General features: G+C 44.2%; 1 protein-coding gene across 8 annotated transcripts in view; it reads right to left on the reverse strand.

Moving 5' to 3' along the window:
* Positions 1–4,410: 4,410 nt before the first annotated feature.
* The window catches only part of FGF1 (fibroblast growth factor 1), a 106,039-nt gene continuing 89,579 nt past the window's right edge, over positions 4,411–20,870 (reverse strand). For 6 of the 8 annotated variants that reach the window (XM_019833813.3, XM_011282701.4, XM_045039995.1 and 3 more), the window contains 2 exons: positions 13,201–13,304; positions 4,411–7,720 (listed from right to left, as the gene is read on the reverse strand). In XM_019833813.3, the coding sequence (XP_019689372.1) occupies positions 7,526–7,720; positions 13,201–13,304 (299 nt within the window). In that variant the 3' untranslated portion in view covers positions 4,411–7,525. The remainder of the gene's footprint in view (positions 7,721–13,200; positions 13,305–20,870) is intronic. The other 2 variants (XM_011282709.4, XM_011282711.3) reach the window with 2 other exon arrangements.

Here is a 20,870-nt window from a genome sequence, read left to right on the forward strand (position 1 = left end):
CCTAGAACCCCTTCTCCTTTACCAGCTGATGTAACTTAGGGTTTGTCAGCAGAGGGCACTGGAGGGACACCTCGAGGGGAAGGGGCTTGTCTCTGGGGTTCTTGTGCTTTTCTTCTTGCTCCCATGGCACTGTGGCCACCGGGCAGCCTCCTGCACAACACTGGCTCTGCAAACTGCTTCCAGAGGGTTCCACTAGCGCCCCAATGGGAAGCTCCCTGAACCGCCACAGTGAGATCCCCCACCATCCTTGGGCCACAGCCACCCCCCTTTGCCAATGAAGTCTGAATCTCATCCCTGAGAGAAGGCCCCCTCTCAAGTTTCTTCATTCTGTGATTAATTTCCTTAGCCTTGGGATAGAAGCCACTCCCTGCATCTGCTATTCCAGTATTGCATAGAGATCCCTTAACGCCTTAGTAGTTAATCTCTTTTTATTAGTTAATAATTCTTGCCATTACAGTTTCCCTGTTCACGGGGCGCCTGGGTGGCTCAGTCGGTTACGTGTCCCACTTCGGCTCAGGTCATGATCTCACGGTCCGTGGGTTCGAGCCCCACGTTGGACTCTGTGCTGACAGCTCAGAGCCTGGAACCTGCTTCGGATTCTGTGTCTCCCTCTCTCTCTCTGACCCTCCCCCGTTCCTGCTCTGTCTCTCTCTGTCTCAAAAATAAATAAACATTAAAAAAAAAAAAAAAAGAATTTCCCTGTTCACATTGTTGGTGGGTTTCAGTTTCCTGATCGGACCCTCGCTATCTCAGTGCCAGGTACTCAGTAAATGACCAATGAATGAATGCGTTAGTGAGGGAATTGAGGAAAAATGCTTCACTTTCACCTTATTGCTCCTGTTTATTCTTGAGAACTCAACTGTATGGAGTAGCCCTCTGCCCTATCAAACTCTTTCCAAATGTGCAGGTTGCTTGAGAGTTACACATTTTCAAGAAATCTATAAAACCCATATCTCTTCTTCACTTGGGTTAAATATTCTAGGACAGGTTCCAGAGGGAGCAAGGATAATAAGGAAACAAGTTTCTCTCTCATCTGTCCCCTGTGCACATCTGCCCTGCATTTACAATTTTATCCTGTATTATCAGAAGTAATCTGGCTAGTCCTAAAACCTGCACCATTTCCCAGGTCAGACTCTGGGCTCGTAATGCAAGTGTTTTGTTTTGAGAAACCCATAGATCATACTGTTCGTTTCTACAGGACACTACTGAACTCTCAGCATAGTTGACATCTCAAACTATGAACAGTCTTGTCTTTACAGTCTGGACAAGGCAAGTTAGTATACAGTGACTTTCCTAAAACTTATTTTGGAGAAAAAAAGTTTTGGTTCAAGGCCTATCAGTAAAATAATCTAACATCTTGCCCTTCGGTATCCCTGGGTGAGACTAAAATAAATTTCTCTTCAGGCAGGAAAATAAGGATGAAAACCCCAACGATACACGTCTCTGTGACAACTTGGACAAACTGCCTGTCTACACCTACATCCCCAAACACTGCAACTAAGCGAACCAAGTCCTGAAATTGAACACACTTCCAAACAAGGAATGCCCAAGGCTTCATTAAGGCTGATAGAAAAGCCCATGAAGGACATGGTGAGGTTTTGCTTAGTTATATAATAAAATAGACAGTAATGTTTAGCTGCTAAATGTGTAAATTTAGCCTGTGTGACAGTGGGTAGCTAAGAGGGAAGGAAGCAATTTAGGAAATACCTCCTTCCCATATCACAGACATTCTCAGCCCCGTCAGAAGACCCCCAAACTAGGTCCTAAAATACTTGCTTTTATAAAGCAAACCCACCTCCAGCTTCAGGCTGTGAGTGACCTGGTTTCTTTTTTAATTTTATGACTAGGGTGGAAAGCTAACAGTGCAGTATGTCATGGTCAATATATCAACTGCAAAGTAGGTACAATGATACAGAAAGATCCCAGTAATGCTTTAGTACATTTCCCTTGTAACTTCAGAGACTCTTAGATGAATCACTGGGGTCCAGAGGGTCCTATGTCAGATCCCGAGATCTCAAGCTCTTACGTTCTCTAACTGGGCTTTAGAATAAATTTTATGTACAATAACAAGGGAGTTTCTTTCTGGGCATAGAGGACAGGTTTAAGGAGTGGAGGAGGAAGGAGGGGGTGTGCCACTTTTCACAAGCCATTATTTCAGTTTTAACGGTTGTCGAACAAATGCCTAGTGATTTTGAAATGGAGAAGACACAAACAAGTCCCACTGCTAGGTTGGGCTTAAGTATTCTTATATTGGACTACTGCTCCTACAAATAATTTTTTTTTTTTTAATTTGTGAAAGTGCAGTTGTTTGATGTGTCACTATTACCATACTCCTCAATGTGACAGTGACACAAGAGCACTTATGGTTAGGGTTCCCCTCCCCTCCCCTTCCCACCCCATGGCAGATAGGCTGTCTGTCACTCAGATAAATATGGAAGGCAACGACTTTATTATATGTTTGCCTTTTGTTGTCAAGTTCACCCATAAGAGGCCAATGCTCAGCTAGCCTAACCCTCTCAAACACTTGGGGCACAGAGTTATGTTTTCATTTGGTTCAGCAAAGATGAAAAATTTTGAATCCCTGTAGAAGATGCATTCCAGTAGCAATGGTGTTTATCTTATCACCGAGTTATGGGTGGCAAACTCTTCTGGTAGGTCAGAGAGCAGTTGCCAGAAAGTGATGGAGGCTGGCGGGGATGGTCAGAGATCCTGGGCACCTAGCCTTCTCCTGGCTCAGTCTACTTTTCATGTCTTGTTTGGAAATGGTTATAGAGGTGCCTGGGCGGCTCAGTCAGTTAAGCGCCCGACTTCAGCTCAGATCATGATCTCACTCTCTGTGAGTTTGAGCCCCGCATCGGGCTCTGTGCTGACAGCTCGGAGCCTGGAGCCTGCTTTGGATTCTGGGTCTCTTCCCTCCCCAACTTGTGCTCTGTCTCTCAAAAATGAGTAAATGTTAAAACAAATTTAAGAAATGGTTATAAGATAGGAATTTGGAGGTAGGGGAGCAAGAGGGAGTAATGAAGTGAAGACTGCAGAAGTTGGGGAGAGGATGACCTCCAGCCCCACAATGATGAGAATTCCAAAGGAGGGGAGGGGTCCAAAGTCCTCAGGGCTGTGCAAGCAGAAACGTGATGACAGCATTGGGGACAATAGAGGCAGCAGTGTGTGCCTGTGAGACCAGCATCCTTACACTCATTCTGCAAGATTAGTGGCAAACCAACTAAGAGAATTCACCAGGCCCTCGGAACAGATGGTTCCTGGGTAACAGGATGTCCCCCTTGTCTTTGAACAAACCGCATCTTTGAAAACACTGAAGTCATAATGCAGGATCCTAATTGGGTCTTGTCATCTTAAGGAAGAAGACCAGTTGCTTTAAGCCAGTTTTTTCAGAAAACTGTGGTTGTGACCTATTGAGTTGTGACCCAATTTAATGGATCTTTGACCAGCATGTTTTAGTGGAATGTAAGAGAAAAAAATGCATCATATATATATGTATGTATGTGTGTGTGTATATATATATATATATATATATATATATATATATATGGCTTCCTGACCTTCTTTGTTTCAGTTGTGTGTATGTGTGAGGGTAGGCATGTGGTGGGTTGTGATGGAAAATGTAGTTCTTACAGTGGATCAAACTCCAAAAAGCAGGAAAATAAGAGGTTTAGGTGACTTTGAAAGGAAAAGGAGGGATTGATTTTGGCATGTAATTCGTAGAAGGGACAAACACTGCACAACGCTTTTTAATTCGTGCACGTGCTTGTGTGCGTGTACCTGTGTGACAGCCGGTGTAAATGTGTGTGTATATGTGTCAGTGTTTGTGGGCATGATCTGATTCTGCCACAAGGTCTAGCCAACAGTATACTTTCTCCTAAGAATAAGAAGTCAGAAGGTTGACAAGTTTACTTAAAGAGATGTTGTGTAGTATGATAACAGTTTCAGAAGATCTGATGGGCAAACCCATCACCCTTCATCAAGACGCTTGAGATGCAAGAGATAACCCGTTTGTCCTTGACTTAGAGTTGTAAAGTCCTTCATTTTTTCCCCAGGTCACAGTATCTTTGCTTTAGCACAAGCTGGTCAGCTGTACAATAGTAGCATACTTTCATATTTTCTCATAATTTACACTGTGAAGGAGAAGTGTCAGTTAATTATGGTGCTTGGTTCTTCAATTCCCTGAATATACCTCCCTGATGTATCCCTAGAAAAACACTAATATTGCCTTAGGTTTCCAAACAAAATGAAAAATGTTTCTACCTTAGCTTTTCCTGTCAGCCTGTAATGTCTCCCTTCCAGTGACAAGCTATGTGTCGAACACAAAGCAGCCACACCTGATGGATGCCTGGGACAGACCTTCCACGGGAAGATGAGACATCGTGATGTTCCCAAACTCAGAGAGACATTATCGCCTTTTAGTGGAACGTTTATTAATACTTGTAGGGTGCCAAAATTAAAGAGACAGTGATGTAAAATGACAGGTGTCTTCTTCATCAGAGGTCTGCTTCGCAGCCCATGGGCTCGGTTCGTTTAGGCAGTCTATTCTAACAAGGCTGGGGAGCTGGGCTCCATTGCCTCTGACACAAAGCGAGGACCTCCATCTTTAGTAACGTATGATGCGGTAGTCAGTTTTTGGTAAGCACACACTGTTGGCCGGGGGAGGCTCTAACTATCCCCTCCAAGGAAACAGATCACTGCCACCTCCACCGCCATCTTGCAAACAATCAAAAGCGTAAATGCTCCTGATGCTTTGTAGAGAATATCAGGCAGTTCTTAACAGTTGGCCTGAAAATGAATCCACATGAGAGACGTGTGACAAGCAGATGGCTACCTCACTTACTCAAGGAAAAGAGAGAGAGGGCAACAGGAACACTCCGTGTGTAAGGAACTCGAATGGAGCAGGGAACTGCCACCTACTTCCTTCTTACAAGATCTGATAGGCTCTTTTCCCAACTTGAAACCGGTCCTCCTAAAGCTGTCATGGTTCTACAGTTGGAAATATTAGGTTTACCTGGCCAGGTCCTCGGATACTTTGATGGGGGTTATCTTATACTGGGTATTGCAAATTCTTCCAGAACCTGGGTTTCTGAGACTTGCTGTTTATTCAGCAGCAACCTACAAAGTCTCTGTTTTTAACTTGGCTGAAATAAATGAATCCACAGCATCTTTCATCATAAATATAATGCCCTGGGAGAGAATACAGCAGAAAACCAGACAGACATTGTTTCCAGGTTCCCCGGTACCCGGTACAGTGCCTGACACACAGTAGGCACTGAAAAAAATACTCAGTGAATGAATATATGAATGATGACCGGGTGGAGGCTGGCAAGGCCATGATAGTGTTTCTTCTAACTGCTTTGGGTCTTTGAAAACACAAGCTTCCATCTCATCTGTTAGCAACATTTAATTTTTCTTGGCCAATGTTATATTTGAATTTGATTCATACCCTAAAAATTATGGACCATTATATATCTTAGATTTCCTCTCTGCATACCCTTTTCTGGCCAAATCTTCATAGTAAAGAAATGTTAAACCACACTGCACTATCTCCAGCTTGCCTGGAAGGATTTACTAAAATAAAATAGAATGGTCTTATCCAAGTTACAAAAACAAAGTTCTGAAGTCGTTTTTCTCTACAAATGCAGAATGATATTATTAATCGCAGCATTAACTTAGTTTGGTTCCTCAATTGCACTATATTGCTTTGAACCTTCACAAACCATCTTTTTTTTTTTCATCATAAATATGACAATGCAATTATAAGGAGTTATTTTTTCCGTTAATAATGTCAATTCCTTAGAACATGAGCTAATATTCTCATCAGTTTGTATCCACAGTTACCCTCTTGTTGCTTAAGCGTCCCTGTTTTCAAAGGAAAACTTGTAATACCACAATTGAAAACAAAGTACAATCTCTTTTTATAGGTAAATGTAGTACAAGTAGTAGATAATTGAGGAGCTTATACATCATGTCCTATGATTATCATTCTCAGTGGCTGAATGCTAATCAGTTAACTGCCTTTGAGCTATGTATTTATAAATGTGATTAAAACATACAGTCTCACAGTAAATTTAAATGGCCTATTAAAGACCTTTACATGGCAACAGTATCATATGTCAGAGATGAATGTTGTTTCTAATTTGCTAGCCACTTGGGTCAAGTTTACTCTAAGCAGGAAGCATATTTATACAAGTAATCGTAACACAAATGGTCTCTTGAGAAAAGCTGTTTGTGAGGGTTTAACATTTTTGAAGTATGCTTTTGTATATATTCTAAACGGGTATTTTATAGGCACTGGGCCAAAGCGCCTTAAATCCATGTTCCTTAGCACGGGCCTAACTGCTCCTGATGCTGCCTGAGTGTTCAGGAAGACTCGTGGGGTATGCGTTTTTTATGGGCAAGGCAAGAGAGGCTCGGGGGCCTTGGGCCCCCTTCCTTTGGACAGCATGCTTCAGGACTCTGCTACTTTAAGTATGGTGGGGGGGGGGTGCAAGAGGAAACAGCAGCATCTGTAGCACCTGGGGGCTTGTTAGAAATGCACAGACTGCACCCCAGAACCTCTGAATCAGAACCTACACTCAAACACGATCTGCATGTGATTTGTAAGCATTGCCTGGGACCCCAAAGCCTCTGCTTTCTGGGGACCAGGCACAGTCATGGTGTCCCTCCATCTTTCCTTCTCACTTCTGGAATCAACCTCTTTAGAGGAAATCATCCCCTCAGCCCACGTTGCCTTTCTTTCTCAGCACTCCCACACCCCAGACCCAAATGAATTTACCAATATCTGATGTTTTTGCTTTTATCAAGAACCCACTTCTCATGCTGTCCATCTGACATCATCCAGGGGCTTCCTGCTGCCGAATTATCTTGGGAAAGTCACGGCATTGTAATGACTCCCAATGCTATGCATTTATTCTGCTTTCCTGTGGGCTGAAGCTCCCATCCTTCATTTATTCTACACTGAGAGCCCACCAGAACCCAGTCTCCCCTTGCCATCTTAATCCCTTCTGTTCTCAAGGGGAGATTTTCTTCATCCTAGTTTCTACTCATGGAACACTGCCTTCCCCTAACCTAGCCATAAGCTTCCCTGCTAATATTTGTGGGGTGTTGAAAGGACGAAAGGGCATCATGCCAAGTGTTTCGGGGAATCACAGACAGGATTTTCTCAGTAGAGGGAATTGTATGCGGTTACTAATGACCCTGGCAGCTCCCTGAACACACTTCATTTGGCCCCGCCTTTGCAATTGAGAGGCTCAGCCTGCAGCAGGTGCCCAGAGGCAACTGGGCATCCACACACCCAGACTGGCCAGCCAGTTGGCCCCTAGGAGCTATTTGATCCCTCTGTTCAAAACTGTGCTGGGGTAAAAGGCTCTGCAAAAAAGTGAACTGGGCATTTGGAAGCGCACTGCTTACAATTTCAGGCTCTGTGGGCCAGGGGTTAGTGCAGCCAATAGTCAAGGGGACAACCTGGGGTCAGCTGGGTGAGGACCTCCTCTGAAGTGGTCGGCACCCAGGAGAGATTTCTTTAATCAGAGGAGACTGGCAGGGGGAGAAACAAAATTGCCTTCTGGCCATAGTGAGTCCGGGGACCGCGTTTGCAGCTTCCATTCTTCTTGAGACCCACAAACCAATTCTTTTCTGCGTGCTTCTTGGATGTGTAGGTGTTGTAATGGTTTTCTTCCAGCCTTTCCAGGAACAAGCATTCCTCATTTGGTGTCTGCTAAAAAGATACAACGGCAAGAGAGTAGAATTACTAGTGATTAGTTTTCAGTGAAGTTTCTCTGTTTACTAGCCGTGTGGCCTTGGGCGAGTTCACTGAGGCTCTTTATGCTTCGGTTTCTTCTTCAGGAAAATTGAGATAATAGTGGAACCTATATCTGAGGGTGGTAATGAGGACATAGAGTAGGACCCAGCACATAATGAGCCCTGGGTCCTGCTTCGGATTCTATATCTCCTTCCCTCTCTCTGCCCCTCCCCAACTTGTGCTCTGTCTCTCTCTCAAAGATAAATAAACATTAAAAAAATTGTTTTAATAAAATAAAATACATTTGCTATCGGGGCGCCTGGGTGGCTCAGTCAGTTAAGCGTCTGACTTTGGCTCAGATCATGATCTCACAGTTCCTGGGTTCAAATCCCACATCGGGCTCTACACCAACTGTATGGAGCCTGCTTGGGATTCTCTCTCTCTCTCTCTCTCTCTCTCTCTCTCGCTTTGCCCCTCCTTGACTTGTGCTTTCTCTCTCTCTCAAAATAAATAAACTTAAAAAAAATAAAAAGAGCTTAGTGTTAAAAAAATACATTTGCTGTTTTTTTTTTTAATTTTTTTTTTCAACATTTATTTATTTTTGGGACAGAGAGAGACAGAGCATGAACGGGGGAGGGGCAGAGAGAGAGGGAGACGCAGAATCGGAAACAGGCTCCAGGCTCTGAGCCATCAGCCCAGAGCCTGACGCGGGGCTCGAACTCATGGACCGCGAGATCGTGACCTGGCTGAAGTCGGACGCTTAACCGACTGCGCCACCCAGGCGCCCCTACATTTGCTGTTTTTGTAAGATCCCCTTCCATTTGCTGTCCTCAGGACCCTAAAGTTTCCCCCTGGGGGGATCCTGAATGACCATGAGCACGTTAAAGGCAGAGCTGGGCCTTTTGTCTCTGTAAAGTCCTGGCACATGGACATGACCATGAAAAAGAGCCCAAATAGGTAAAATCAGACTGTGATATGGTGGGGAGTTTTAAGTTTAGGCTTGAAGGATAAATGAAAACCTGCTAATATTATTTTATATCCTGATGATTTTCACTAACAATATCAGGATTTTTACCTTAGTGCTGTCATGAATATAAATCCTTGCACAAAATGTGTCTTAAGCATAAAACATATCCTGGAAGTTAAAGTTATTTTAAAAATGAAAATACCTTTATTTTTTCCTGTGTATAAACAGATCTACTTATACGAAGAATTGTGCTTTTTAAAAATCACAACTTTACTTTAAAAGAAAGAAAAAATTTAAAAACTTCCCAAAGCCACCCACCCAGATATAAGGAACTGGTAACAGTCGATTAACATACTTCCTCATGTCTTTATGTACATATACACAAACAGACATGGATAAGGACATATGGATATAGACTGATGATGTTACCAAAATGGCGGTATAGTTGCCTTTTTAAATGTTTATTTATTTTGAGAGAGAGAGAGAGACAGGGAGAGAGAGAGCACAAGCAGAGGAGGGGCAGAGAGAGATGGAGACCCAGAATCTGAAGCAGGCTCCAGGCCCCGAGCTGTCAGCACAGAGCCTGACGTGGGACTTGAACTCATGAACCATGAGATCATGACGTGCGCCCAAGTCAGACGCTCAACAAACTGAGCCACCTGGGCACCCCATATCTGCTTTTTTTTAAGTTTATTTATTTATTTTGAGAGAGAGAGAGAGAACACAAGCAGGGGAGGGGCAGAGAGAGAGAGAGAGGGAGAGAGAAAGAATCCCCAGCAGACTCTGCACCATCAGTGTGGAGACCAGTGCAGGGCTCCATCCCACAAACGGTGAGATCCTGACCTGAGCTGAAACCAAGAGTCAGACACTTAACCAACTGAGCCACCCAGACACCCCTGCTCTAATTTCTTTTTTTAAAAATGGAAAATAAAGCTGTGAAAACATTTAATCTCACAAGAAAATACAAGTTAAAAATGATTTAACATGTTGGCTATAATAACTGCAAAGAACAAAAAGATTTACAATGCTTAATATTGGTGAGAGCATAGGAAATAGACACTTGCGTGCACTGTTGTGAGATAAATTGGTGGACATTTTCTGAGGGTAGTTAGGCAATATGTATTACCTTTGACCCAGCAATTTCACTGGTAGGAATTGACCCTTAGGAGATACCTGGGCAAGGGTAAAACAGTATTTTCAACGATGGTCTTTGCAGGATTGCACGTAATGGTAACATTCGAAGCAACCTAAATCTTCATGGAAAGGTGATTGGTTCAAGTAGGTAGTGGTACATCCCTACAGTGGAATTGAGGGCAGCTTCCAATTTATCAAGCTGGAAAGAGTGCTATAACATATTAAATAGTACAGTTGCTTTAAAAATATCTACCAATGATTACTGTTTCACTGGGAGTTCATTGGTTGGAGAGTGGGAAGAGCCCCAGGAATTTGAACTTCCTATTTGTCAAGATTTTAGAATACATTTATTGTATTTGGATGTAAAATACTTATGCTGTATATTGACTTTGCCCCCGTTCTAAGGCATGTGATCTCTGTATTATCTCTTCCCCCACAGTGGTTGTTGATTCCCTTTCAGGTGGTTTCCAGGCTTCTTCTTCATTATTCTTAATTTGTGGGCATGTTTGTGTACTTGACTGTGAGCCCTACTTAGGGAAGAGGTGGAGTCTTGTCAGCTTTGTGTCTCCCCACCCCCAGACACAGAACCTTGCAAATTACAGGGGCTCGCCAGCAAGGTGGTGAGCTTAACTTGATTCTTGAGATTGTAGAAAGCAGTCTGTAAAGTTCCCTTTGATTAGTAAGGAACTACGTAACAGGAAGCTTCCTGCTTCTTATTCATTTGCAGTCAAGGGCCTTGACAACTGGGTGAGACACTTTGGGTCATTTTAGAATAAGACGGGACATAGTTGTAATATTTAGCTGGGTGACTCTGCTGCCTCTAGAGGAACGTATCCAGACGTTAGCGTTTGCTGCACAGTGTCAGGTGTGGGAGGAGGTAGGAAGTTTTGGACCTGTGTGGGTTGCCCGCTCCCCTGTAGGGAGGGTACCCCATGACACCCCTCAGTGGGCGTCAGGCCTGTGTTCTGTGACGAAGCTGAGGGTGGCCACGTCCCTCACCTGATGTCTCCATTGAACTAGAGCGGTCGACACACTCAGAATGGCTGAGTCACAGGCTGAGTCAGCAGGCCAGCTCGGAGATGCTCCAGCCCAACCCCACCAGGATTTGTCAGGGGTTGTTAAGCGCTTGGTGCATTGCCAGCAGCCTGGAGATGCACAGTTGATTCATGACTATTTTAAAAATTATTTTCTTTTTTTATATTTTAGCATGCTGTTTTCCCCTCAACTATTTGGGTGACATATATCCACTGTAGGAAATTTAGGAAATACAGGAAGGCATTCACATATTATAAAATTGGCTACTTATCACCCTTAGAGATAAATGCATTAATGTTTTGATATATATGTATCCTTTCATTATGAAATCTAAAATATGTCATCATTTTATATAACCTTTCATGATTAATAGAAAATATTTCATTAGTTTTAAAAATAATATGTCCTTTCCACAGGCATAAGCATTTGTATCAAGATGGATTAATACCTAAAACTGCCTGAGAGCATGAGGTAGAGCTCTGAGATATTTTAGAAATTGTAATTTATTAATGGAGAAGCATATCAATTATTAGGCATAATATATTAAGATTACCCTCAATATTTCAGGTGAAGCACAGTGATGGGCAGGACTATGATGGGAGCCTAGAGGAAATTGGGTTTGGGTGTTCTTCCTCAATATTTTTATACAAATAAAAGAAGGTTATAATAAGCATCAAAACGGATTTAAAAGAGGAAAAGCCATAAACTGTAAATATAACCTAGGAAATAATGAGGATAAAGGATTTATAAACTTATTATTTGTCTTCTAGCTCTCACTGATGAAGCACCTCCCCCATTTGCCAGCAACATTGGTGGGTGGGTTCTGTGCATTGTCTCTCTGACCCCTCTTAACCCCTGTGTGTGGTAGTGACCATCCATTACTATCCTTATTTTAGACAAGGCTCAGAGTGGGCAAGTAACTTGCTGAAGTTGCAGAGAATTGAGATTCAGTTGTGAGTCCAAGATTTAGTGATTGGTTGGTTGGTTGATTGATTTTATTACCAACTGGAAGAACCACCTTTAAGAAAAATCTACTTCAAGGGCCACCTGGGTGGCTCAGTCTGTTGAGCATCTGACTCTTGATTTTGGCTTGGGTCATGATCCCACAGTCGTGGGATTGAGTCCCACATTGGGCTCTGCACTGAGTATGGAGCCTGCTTGGGATTCTCTCTCTCTCTCTCTCTCTCTCTCTCTCTCTCTCTCTCTCTCCCCCCATCTGCCCCTCTCCCCCACTTGTGCTTTCTCTCTTTCTCAAATGAATGAATGAATAAAAAGAAAAATGTGCTTCCATGTAGCAGTCAAAGTCTAGCTCCAAACTCTTTAAAGTTGTCCCATTTGATACAGATTTCAGCAAACAGGCTACAGGAGGTGGCCCATTGCTCCTGACTTGTAGCAGGAGCTACAAGTCACACTATATTTACATCCCAAACCCTGGCTGAAGTTACAGCTTCGGGAGACAGTTTTCTGTGCCTGCTGCCAGTTGGCAATTTGATTTAAGTTAAAGAGAGCCTCAGACCAACCCCCTCCTACCACTGCCTTTTTGTAGACATCTCCAAAAGGGACAAAAAGGAGTCTGGCCAAGTCTCAATGATCAGTTGTTAGGATAAAGAGAGAGGATCATTGAAATTGAGAAATAATTTCAAAACTTGTGTCCATTGGCTTTAGTTCTCTTTCCATTGAGATCTTTTACCAAAGGTACCACGAGGGGCAAAATCAGATTGTCTGTTTCTATTCTTTTCTCACAAAGGTCAGTATGTACTGAGTCAAACCTGTATAAAACATCAACCAGGAGAGAGAGGGAGTAGAAGATGTTGAGGATTTTTAGCTACTGAATAAACTCTCAGACCGTGCTTCTCAAGGACAGGGATGTGGCTCATTTGTCTTCACAGCCCTTCATACTTAGACACGGGAGGCACTCAATACATGTTTGTTGGATGACGTATCCCATGCTAGAGTCTGGGCTTGATAATTTTTGTGAAAAGCATAGAGAGTGTGGTGGGGCTCCAGAAACATGTTTGGAGTGAATGAATGAAATGGGAATAGGTATTCTGAAATGACTGACTGGTGCGTTACTAAAATTTCAGTCAACGTCTCCTCTGTGTCTCCGTGATAATTCATTCGAGTATTTTGAGAGAATATCACAAGAAGCTCTTTCATGTCTGAGCCTAAAATAAAGCAGGGTAGAGGGTGGGAATCTTGCTGGAAAAAATAACAAACAGAGACTAATTGCTGCTTTACACTTTGCATCACTCAACGTAACAAGATTTCTGGAAACCTCCAACCCTGGCCGTGTCTGGAAGCATGTCAGCCTCATACTTACTGAGCCGTACAAAAGCCCGTCGGTGTCCATGGCCAAGTACTGGCCAGTCTCGGTACTCTTTATATACACCTCCCCCACGCTTTCCGCACTGAGCTGCAGCTGAACTGAAATAAAAATAACACGAGCAAAAGTAAATAAACACTAAAGCTTTGGCGATAGGACCTGGCGGCCAGGACAGTTAGCCATGGAAAATTCTGCTCATTCATTTTGCAGTGCCCTCAAGGATGAGCCTCAAATTAATCAAAACATTGAAATACAGTTCCTTTTTCTTTGCCCTCCAAAGAAAGCTGTCCTTTGGGAATTATGTTCTTGAGAGAAGGAGAGATGATGGCAGGCGTGCCCACCATCCCCCTGTTTGTTACACAGTGACCCCTCATGCACTTCCTCTGTCCCTGTCCCCTGGCAGGAAATAACCATAGGAGGAAGCGACATTTGCTTTCCTAGGTGCTGTAGAGTGGGCAATTGGCCAGCCTGAGTATGTACTCCTTCAATTATCAGCCTGCTTTGGGGACGCCTTTTTATAGCCCCAGCCTGTTAGGCATGGGAGCTTCTCATGGACAGATTGTTATGAAAAAAATCTGATCCCGCTAGCTTGCCATACAGAGGGTTTTCCCAGGAAGTTGGATTGGTTGGTGCATCTGAAACTCAGGGAACTCTCCCACAGTGAAGTTCAGTCAACTCCCAGCCTCTGTGGCGGCCCAGCTGGGATAGAGGCAGAGGGGAACGCCAGCTTCTCATTGGGAAGACAAAGCAGTTGCCTGGGAATGCAGGGATGGGAACAGTGGTTCTCACCCTGGGGTGATTTCGTTCATCAAGCGACAGTTGACCATGTCCAGAGACATTTTTGGTTGTGCAGGCTGCAGTGAGAGTTATGGTACTGGCGTCTGGTCGTAGAGGCCAAGGATGTTATGACACATTTTGCAATGCACAGGGCAGCCCCCACAACAAGAAATTATCCATCCCAGAAGGTCAGTAGTGCTGAGGTTGAGAAACTGTGAGGTTGAAGGCAAGGACATGAGTTCCTCTGAGTTAGTCTCCCCATTTACACCGATTGATACCCCAGAGGAGCTTTGCCCACTGCTGGACAACTAACTGGAGTGTGATACCCATTCAATAATTATTCATTTGTTCATTTGTTCAAATAATTATTCATTATTCATTTGTTCATCCTTCCCATGGTAGTTCTGGAGGGAGAGATCTTTTGATGGCTAGCATTTGAGAATCAAAATTAATTCTGAACTCCCTGGACAATTTCTTTGGCCACTAGACTGTCACAACCATCGTTAGGAGTGAAACCTGCCTAAGGACCAGTGAGCACCCAGTTCTCCAGGAGGACAAACTGACCTCCCTAAAGGTCAGCTTACTCAAGGGCTGAGGGGCAGGGTGGGCTGGAAGGAACATTGGGCTTTGGTCGGCAGATGGGGACTCCTCATTGCCTTTTCTTTGTTTTCATGTTTTATTTAATTTCTTTGAAGAAGAAATACATTCCCATGCGTCAAACCTGGAAACCGTGTAAGAGGAGACTCTGAGGACTCTCCCTTCTGTTGCCTCTACCCCCCAGCCCCTACTTGCAACTGACGGGGATACAGTGGTAAACAGGATGGATGAGACCCTTGTCCTTCCTCCAAGGATACGTTCATTCTCAGGGGGTGGGGAAAGACAGAGACAAACAAGTAAACCCCTCCTAGATATATTTTATGTGTATCCTTCTAGAGAGATCTTAGGTATATATGAGCAACTCCGTGTTATCTTTCCTGCCTTTCTTTTTTTTGTTTTTTTTTTTTACATAAATGGTGTGATATACATACAACTATATACCTTGTTTTGTTTTGCTTGTCTGTTTGCTTAGAAATTAACTGGAGAGCTTTCCAGTTCAGTACTGAAAGAGTTAACCGCGTTCTTTTTGCCCCTTGAATTGTGTTCTACCATGTGGCTATACCATAACCATTTAACCACTTCCTTATTAATATGTCTGTATTTTCCCATTTCCCTCTGTTTTCTCTATCTTATGATTCATCCCAAGGGTGATACATAGTTCCATCACCCTTACCCAAGATGCAGTTCTCTTGTCTTTGGAGGTGTTTGCTACAGAGACTCGGGTCTCCTGTAGCTTCCTGTGGTCAGTGGAGTTTAATCCACTGGAAGGAAACTGGAAGCTACTGATCTCCTTTCCCACGGGTCCTTCTGACATGGGTTACTCAGAGAGGGTAGTCATGATAGAACGGGCCAAAAGGCCTCCATCCTGACTGGGGCCTCCCCTCTAGCCTCATACCACACCACACACTCACTCACTCACCTTGCCCCACTCACTTAGCTCTCCCAACACATCAAGCTGTTTCCTGCCTCAGGATTCTTGCCTGCATTCTACCCTTTGTCTGGCACCTTCTTCCTCCCAATATTGACGAAATTGGCCCTTCTCCTCCTCCAGGCCCCAGCCTAAATGCTCCCAACTTGGAGAGGCCTTTCCTGCCCAAATCCCCTATGACTAGCTGTACAGAGACCCTCCACCCACTGCCCCTGCCAATGCCACCTTATGATCTTCACATGATCATCTGGCTTAGTCCTTTGTTTGTTTCCTTCACGGCACTTTATACGGCGTACAGTTATTTTCGCCATTTAACAGTTTACTGGTTTATTTCTGCCTCCCCAGGAGAGTGTATACCTGGGGAAAAGGGCAGGGATCTTCTCTGGCCTGTTCCCCGTAGGTCTCCAGCACCTCACACAGTGCCCTGCGCAACGGTTCAGCCAACATATGTGTGCCGAATGAATGATGTTAGGCTAATATCTGCAGAGATGATCCTACTGGTCCATCATCAATAAGCCATGCACTTTGAATTATGTTTCCAGTCATGCTTTGTGGAGTGAAGTAAGAGGGACCAAGCGGAGAGCTTTACAGGCTCTTCTACCAGCCAGCTGGGTGACCTTGGCGAGGCTCCTTCATCTCAAGGCCACAGTCTATCAGTAACATGGGTAGGGTTTATATTCAGTCTCTAAAGTTTTTTCCCAGCTCTAACAGTCTATGAAGCAAGTAAATGCCTTTAATAGCAATGATGCACACAACAGAATAGTGTGTGGCCGTAAAAGGGAATCAAGTACTGGTAGGTGCTACAGTGTGGATGAACCTTGACCACAGGCTCAGTGAGAGAAGCTGGTCACAAAGGACCACTTATTTTATGATTCTATTTCAGTGAAAGTTCCTGAAATTACAGACCCAGAGAGACAGGACATAGATTAGTGATAGGCAGGAGCTGAGGAGGAAGGTGGAGAGAGCAAAGGAGACATTATGGTTGAGAGGTATAGGGTTTCATATCTCAATAAAACTTTTTTTTTTTAGTACCCTGTATTTTCATTGAACTTGATGGTTTACATAGAAGTTGTACATAGATTTTTCTGTCAATTTATCAGCATAATCCTGTATGTTTAAGAGAGACAAAAGGAAGGAACTAACTGTGTATTGATCACCTATAATGTGCCAGGCATTGTGGTAGTTTCTATCCTGGTATAAATAGTATAAAATTATAGCATGGGTTCCAGAATCAAACTACATGAATTGCAATTCTGGCTTGGCTACGATATGTGATCATTGGTCAAATTATTCAGCTCTGTTACCTTATGCGTAATGATAGTACCTGCTTCATGGAGTTGTTTTGAGGATTAAATGATCTAATATATGGAGAGTGCTGAGGACCGTTACTGTCATTTCCACTGAGCTATGGTGACCTCATTGCTTCTCACAGCATTCCCTGTTGGAAGATGGCAGTGGCTTTGTCCTACAGGTGAGGAGACCGAAGCTTGCTGAAAGCATATTTTACTCAACATTATACTTATAATCAGGAAAAACATCGTGACCAGAGCCCAGCTTTGAGTATTTCAAGTATCCTGCTTTTTCTTCTCTTTCATACAACACCTTGGGACCCAGTGATGGGGAAGATGGGTCCAAATCCAGCCAAATTCCCTTTCTTGCACCCACTTATGTTCAAACAAGACGTACAAGATGGCAGATGGTCATCCAGGATCCCATTTGTAGCTACGGAACGGAATGATGTTAGTTGCCTGGGGCTTTTTTCCACCTACCACCCATATGTGTAGGTATTGAGTCAAACACATTCTAGATGCTACAGGAATCCCATAGGGCAGGTCCTTTTGGGTAATCAAGGAAGATTTTTTTTTTTTTAAGATAGACTTTATATTTTAAAGCAGTTTTTGGTTCACAGCAAAAATGAAGAGAAGGTACAGTGATTTCCCATGTACCCCTTGCCGTCACACACGTGTAGCGCCCCGTTATCAACTCCCCCGTCACAGTGGTACATGGGTTACACACGATGGACCTAAACACTGACATGTCAGTATCATCAAGGAGGATTTTCAAAAAGCTTTTCATTTCCTAGTTCATTTGTGTTCTGCGGCTTACATAGCCTGCATTTGTCTTTCTGTGGGGGTAGGTAGAGTCGACTTTGGACTCCCATCTTGGCCGCGTGAGGGCCTCACGGAGGTAAACACGAGCCAGGGCTGCTTGGCACGGGGACGCAGTCCTCGGCCGTGAGCCCCCACACCAGGGTTGCTGCACTGGTGAGAGTTCGTCTCAAGAGTTTCCTCTGTAAATATTATTTCTCCAGGATGTCCAAGTTTCATAGCTCATTTTCACTGGATTTCTTTCTGGCGAAGTTTCCTAAACATATATCCTCTGCGAGCAGGCCTGGCAGGAAGGAGTAACACCCAGCCGGGGCCGCTCGTGTAACCGACGAGGCGTCCAGCTCCCCAGGGTGACTTCATTCCAGTTTTCTAAACTTACAGTCTCCCGCAGCTGCTGCTGAGGAGGGGAGCGGGAAGGGGGCGTGTGAGAGAGGGGGGCTCTCAAGTAGGGAGGGGCCGGCCCCACAGCCCGGCTGAAGCGGAGGCTCCTCCCCCTCGGAGCAGGGCCAGGGGCCTGGAAAGGCTCTCAGTCAACACGCGTTCACCGACCGTCCGTTGCGTGCTGGGGACCGTGCCCTGTGCCACACACCGACCCTACCGCAGGAGCCTCGGGGGTTCAGACCCTGAAATGATAAAGTCAGACCACAGAACCCCTCCCCGCACTCGCTTTTGAGCTAAAAACGAACACAAGTGCAACAACTACAACAGAGACTCTTTCTCATGTATGGGTATTAGGTATTATTAGTTAGAGCAGATATGCCTATGGATGGGGTAGATGCAAAAAGCTGAAAGTAATGTGTGCTGAAAACAGCACATTGCAAAAGCATATTTCTAGTAAATCCTTGAAGAAATTCTGTAAAAAACACAAAACAATGTGCATAGCTCATGAATATATAGGGAGTAAGATAGGAAAGTGTGCATTGGCTTCAGACCAAATTCATACCAGTTGCTGCCATGAGGAGGATGAGAAGAAGGGCCAAGTCTGAGGACTGCTGGTGGGAGGAACTTCCCCTTTGTCCTAGCTCTTCATTTCCTTACAAACACAATTCTTTTTTTTTTTTTTTAATTTGAAAAAAATTTGTTTAATGTTTATTCATCTTTGAGAGACAGAGCATGAGAAGGGGAGAGGCACAGAGAGAAAGGGAGACACAGAATCCGAAGCAGGCTTCAGGCTCTGAGCTGCTAGCCCAGAGCCTGATGCAGGGCTCGAACTCATGAACTGGGAGATCATGACCTGAGCCCATGTTGGATGTTTAACCAACTGAGTCACCCAGGCGCCCCAACAAACCTAATTCTGAGGCAAGAACAGCCAGTGGGTGACCCTGGCTCAGTTTGGGTGATGGGGCTGCTGCTGATCGTGGCTCACTCCTTTCCGGAGCAGTAGTTGATGGATGAGGCTCAGCACAAATACTGATGGGCAAATACTCAGAGCTGGCCATGATTCCAGTTCTTGCCCCTGATGACCCCTGCTGTGCCTTACGACCCAGCTCAGGCTTGACCCAAGCACCATGTAGACCTGAACGTAGGTATCCATGAAGGTGACTCCCTTGACGGTTGACAGGGAGCCAGAAAAGCTGATAAGGCAGGACAGGGCTGAGGGGCCTCTAGGGCCACACATTCTCTGCTCAGTTTCCTTTTCTGCCACATTGCACCAGGTTAACTAACACCTGAGCAAAAGGGAAGGAACACTTTTCTTTATCCCATGCGGGGAATTTAGGACTTGTAGTCTGTAACAGGAAGGTCCCTGGCTCTCACACGTCCCAAGGATGAAGGGGCAAGGACTTTTCAAAAAATGAAGACAAGTCATTTCATCCACAGAGTATGTATTGTTCCATACTTCCGAAATGGGAATAGGAACTTCTGCACTAGCAGAAGAAATGGAAACAGTTCTTAATTAAAAAAATTTTGGGGGGCGCCTGGGTGGCTCAGTCCGTTGAGCGTCCGACTTCGGCTCGGGTCATGATCTCGCGGTTTGTGAGGTCGAGCCCCGCGTCGGCTCTGTGCTGACAGCTCAGAGCCTGAAGCCTCTTAGGATTCTGTATCTTTCTCTCTCTCTCTGCCACTCCCCCACTCATGCTCTGTCTTTCAAAAATAAATAAACATTAAAAAAATTTTTTTTTAATTTGTTATTTTATTTTATTTATTTATTTTTAAATTTCTTTGTTACGGCCACCAGTTCACACAGCCCCCAGGGCCCGCACAAGCACAGAGGCCCTGCCCCTGCCTGGGGCTCTTGCCTTCTCTATCCCCAGCCCGCCTCTTATCTGCCCCCGCTCACCAGCAATTTTTTGAAACATACTCTAGAAATATGTTTCTTAGAGAAATTCACATTTATAAAGCATTGTAAAAAATGTCCTAAAAGAAGGTCGTAAATGTTAGCTTGGTGGATTTGTGACCATCATGTCTTCTTTACTAGGAATGCATTAGGGAGTGCTGGTTTGGGAATGGCCTGTTTATCAAAAATAGATGTCAGGGGAGCCTGGGTGGCTCAGTTGGTTAGGCATCTGACTTTGGCTCTGGTCATGATCTCGTGGTTCATGAATTCGAGCCCCGTGTCCGAATCTGTGCTCACAGCTCAGAGCCTGGAGAGTGCTTCAGATTCTGTGTCTCCCTCTCTCTCTGCTCCTCCCCCACTCATACTCTCTCCCTCTTTCTCTCTCTCAGGAAATGAATAAACATTAAAAAAAATGTTTTTTAATACTTAAATGTCATTTCCATCTTCGTGGATCATGCTCCTCCCTGCCCTGTGTTTATAGTTTCGACCCCTTCACGGATCTTTACTGGGAGCCTATGTAAAGATGAACCCAGAGCTTTTGGGTGGATATGCTAGCCCTCAACTAGGCAGTCTACCTTTTTTTCTGCAGAGCTATATCTCTGGTTTTCTCTTCTCCCCAGTGCCTTCCATTAGCTCTTAGCATTAGTTTATTTACATTAGATCCACATGATTCTTACTTTCCAAGAAGAGAAAGACGGAAGAGGTATTAGGAGACTGCCACTGCCAAGATCAGGGAGCTTTGGGGCACTGCACCATGGTTCCAAGCCCCAAGCCGTCCTGGCATCTTCCTGTCCTGCCCTAGGAAGTTTTATTTTTATTTTAGTTTTCAATTAATTAATTTTAAAATGACATCCAAGTTAGTGTATAGTGCAATAATGATTTTAGGAGTAGAATCCAGTGATTTATCCCCTCCGTATAACACCCAGTGCTAATCCCAGCAAATGTCTTCCTAGGAATTTTTAAAGATAAGATTACAGCTGGT

The sequence above is a fragment of the Felis catus genome, chromosome A1 (assembly GCF_018350175.1).
Source record: "Felis catus isolate Fca126 chromosome A1, F.catus_Fca126_mat1.0, whole genome shotgun sequence".
Lineage (NCBI taxonomy): Eukaryota > Metazoa > Chordata > Mammalia > Carnivora > Felidae > Felis > Felis catus.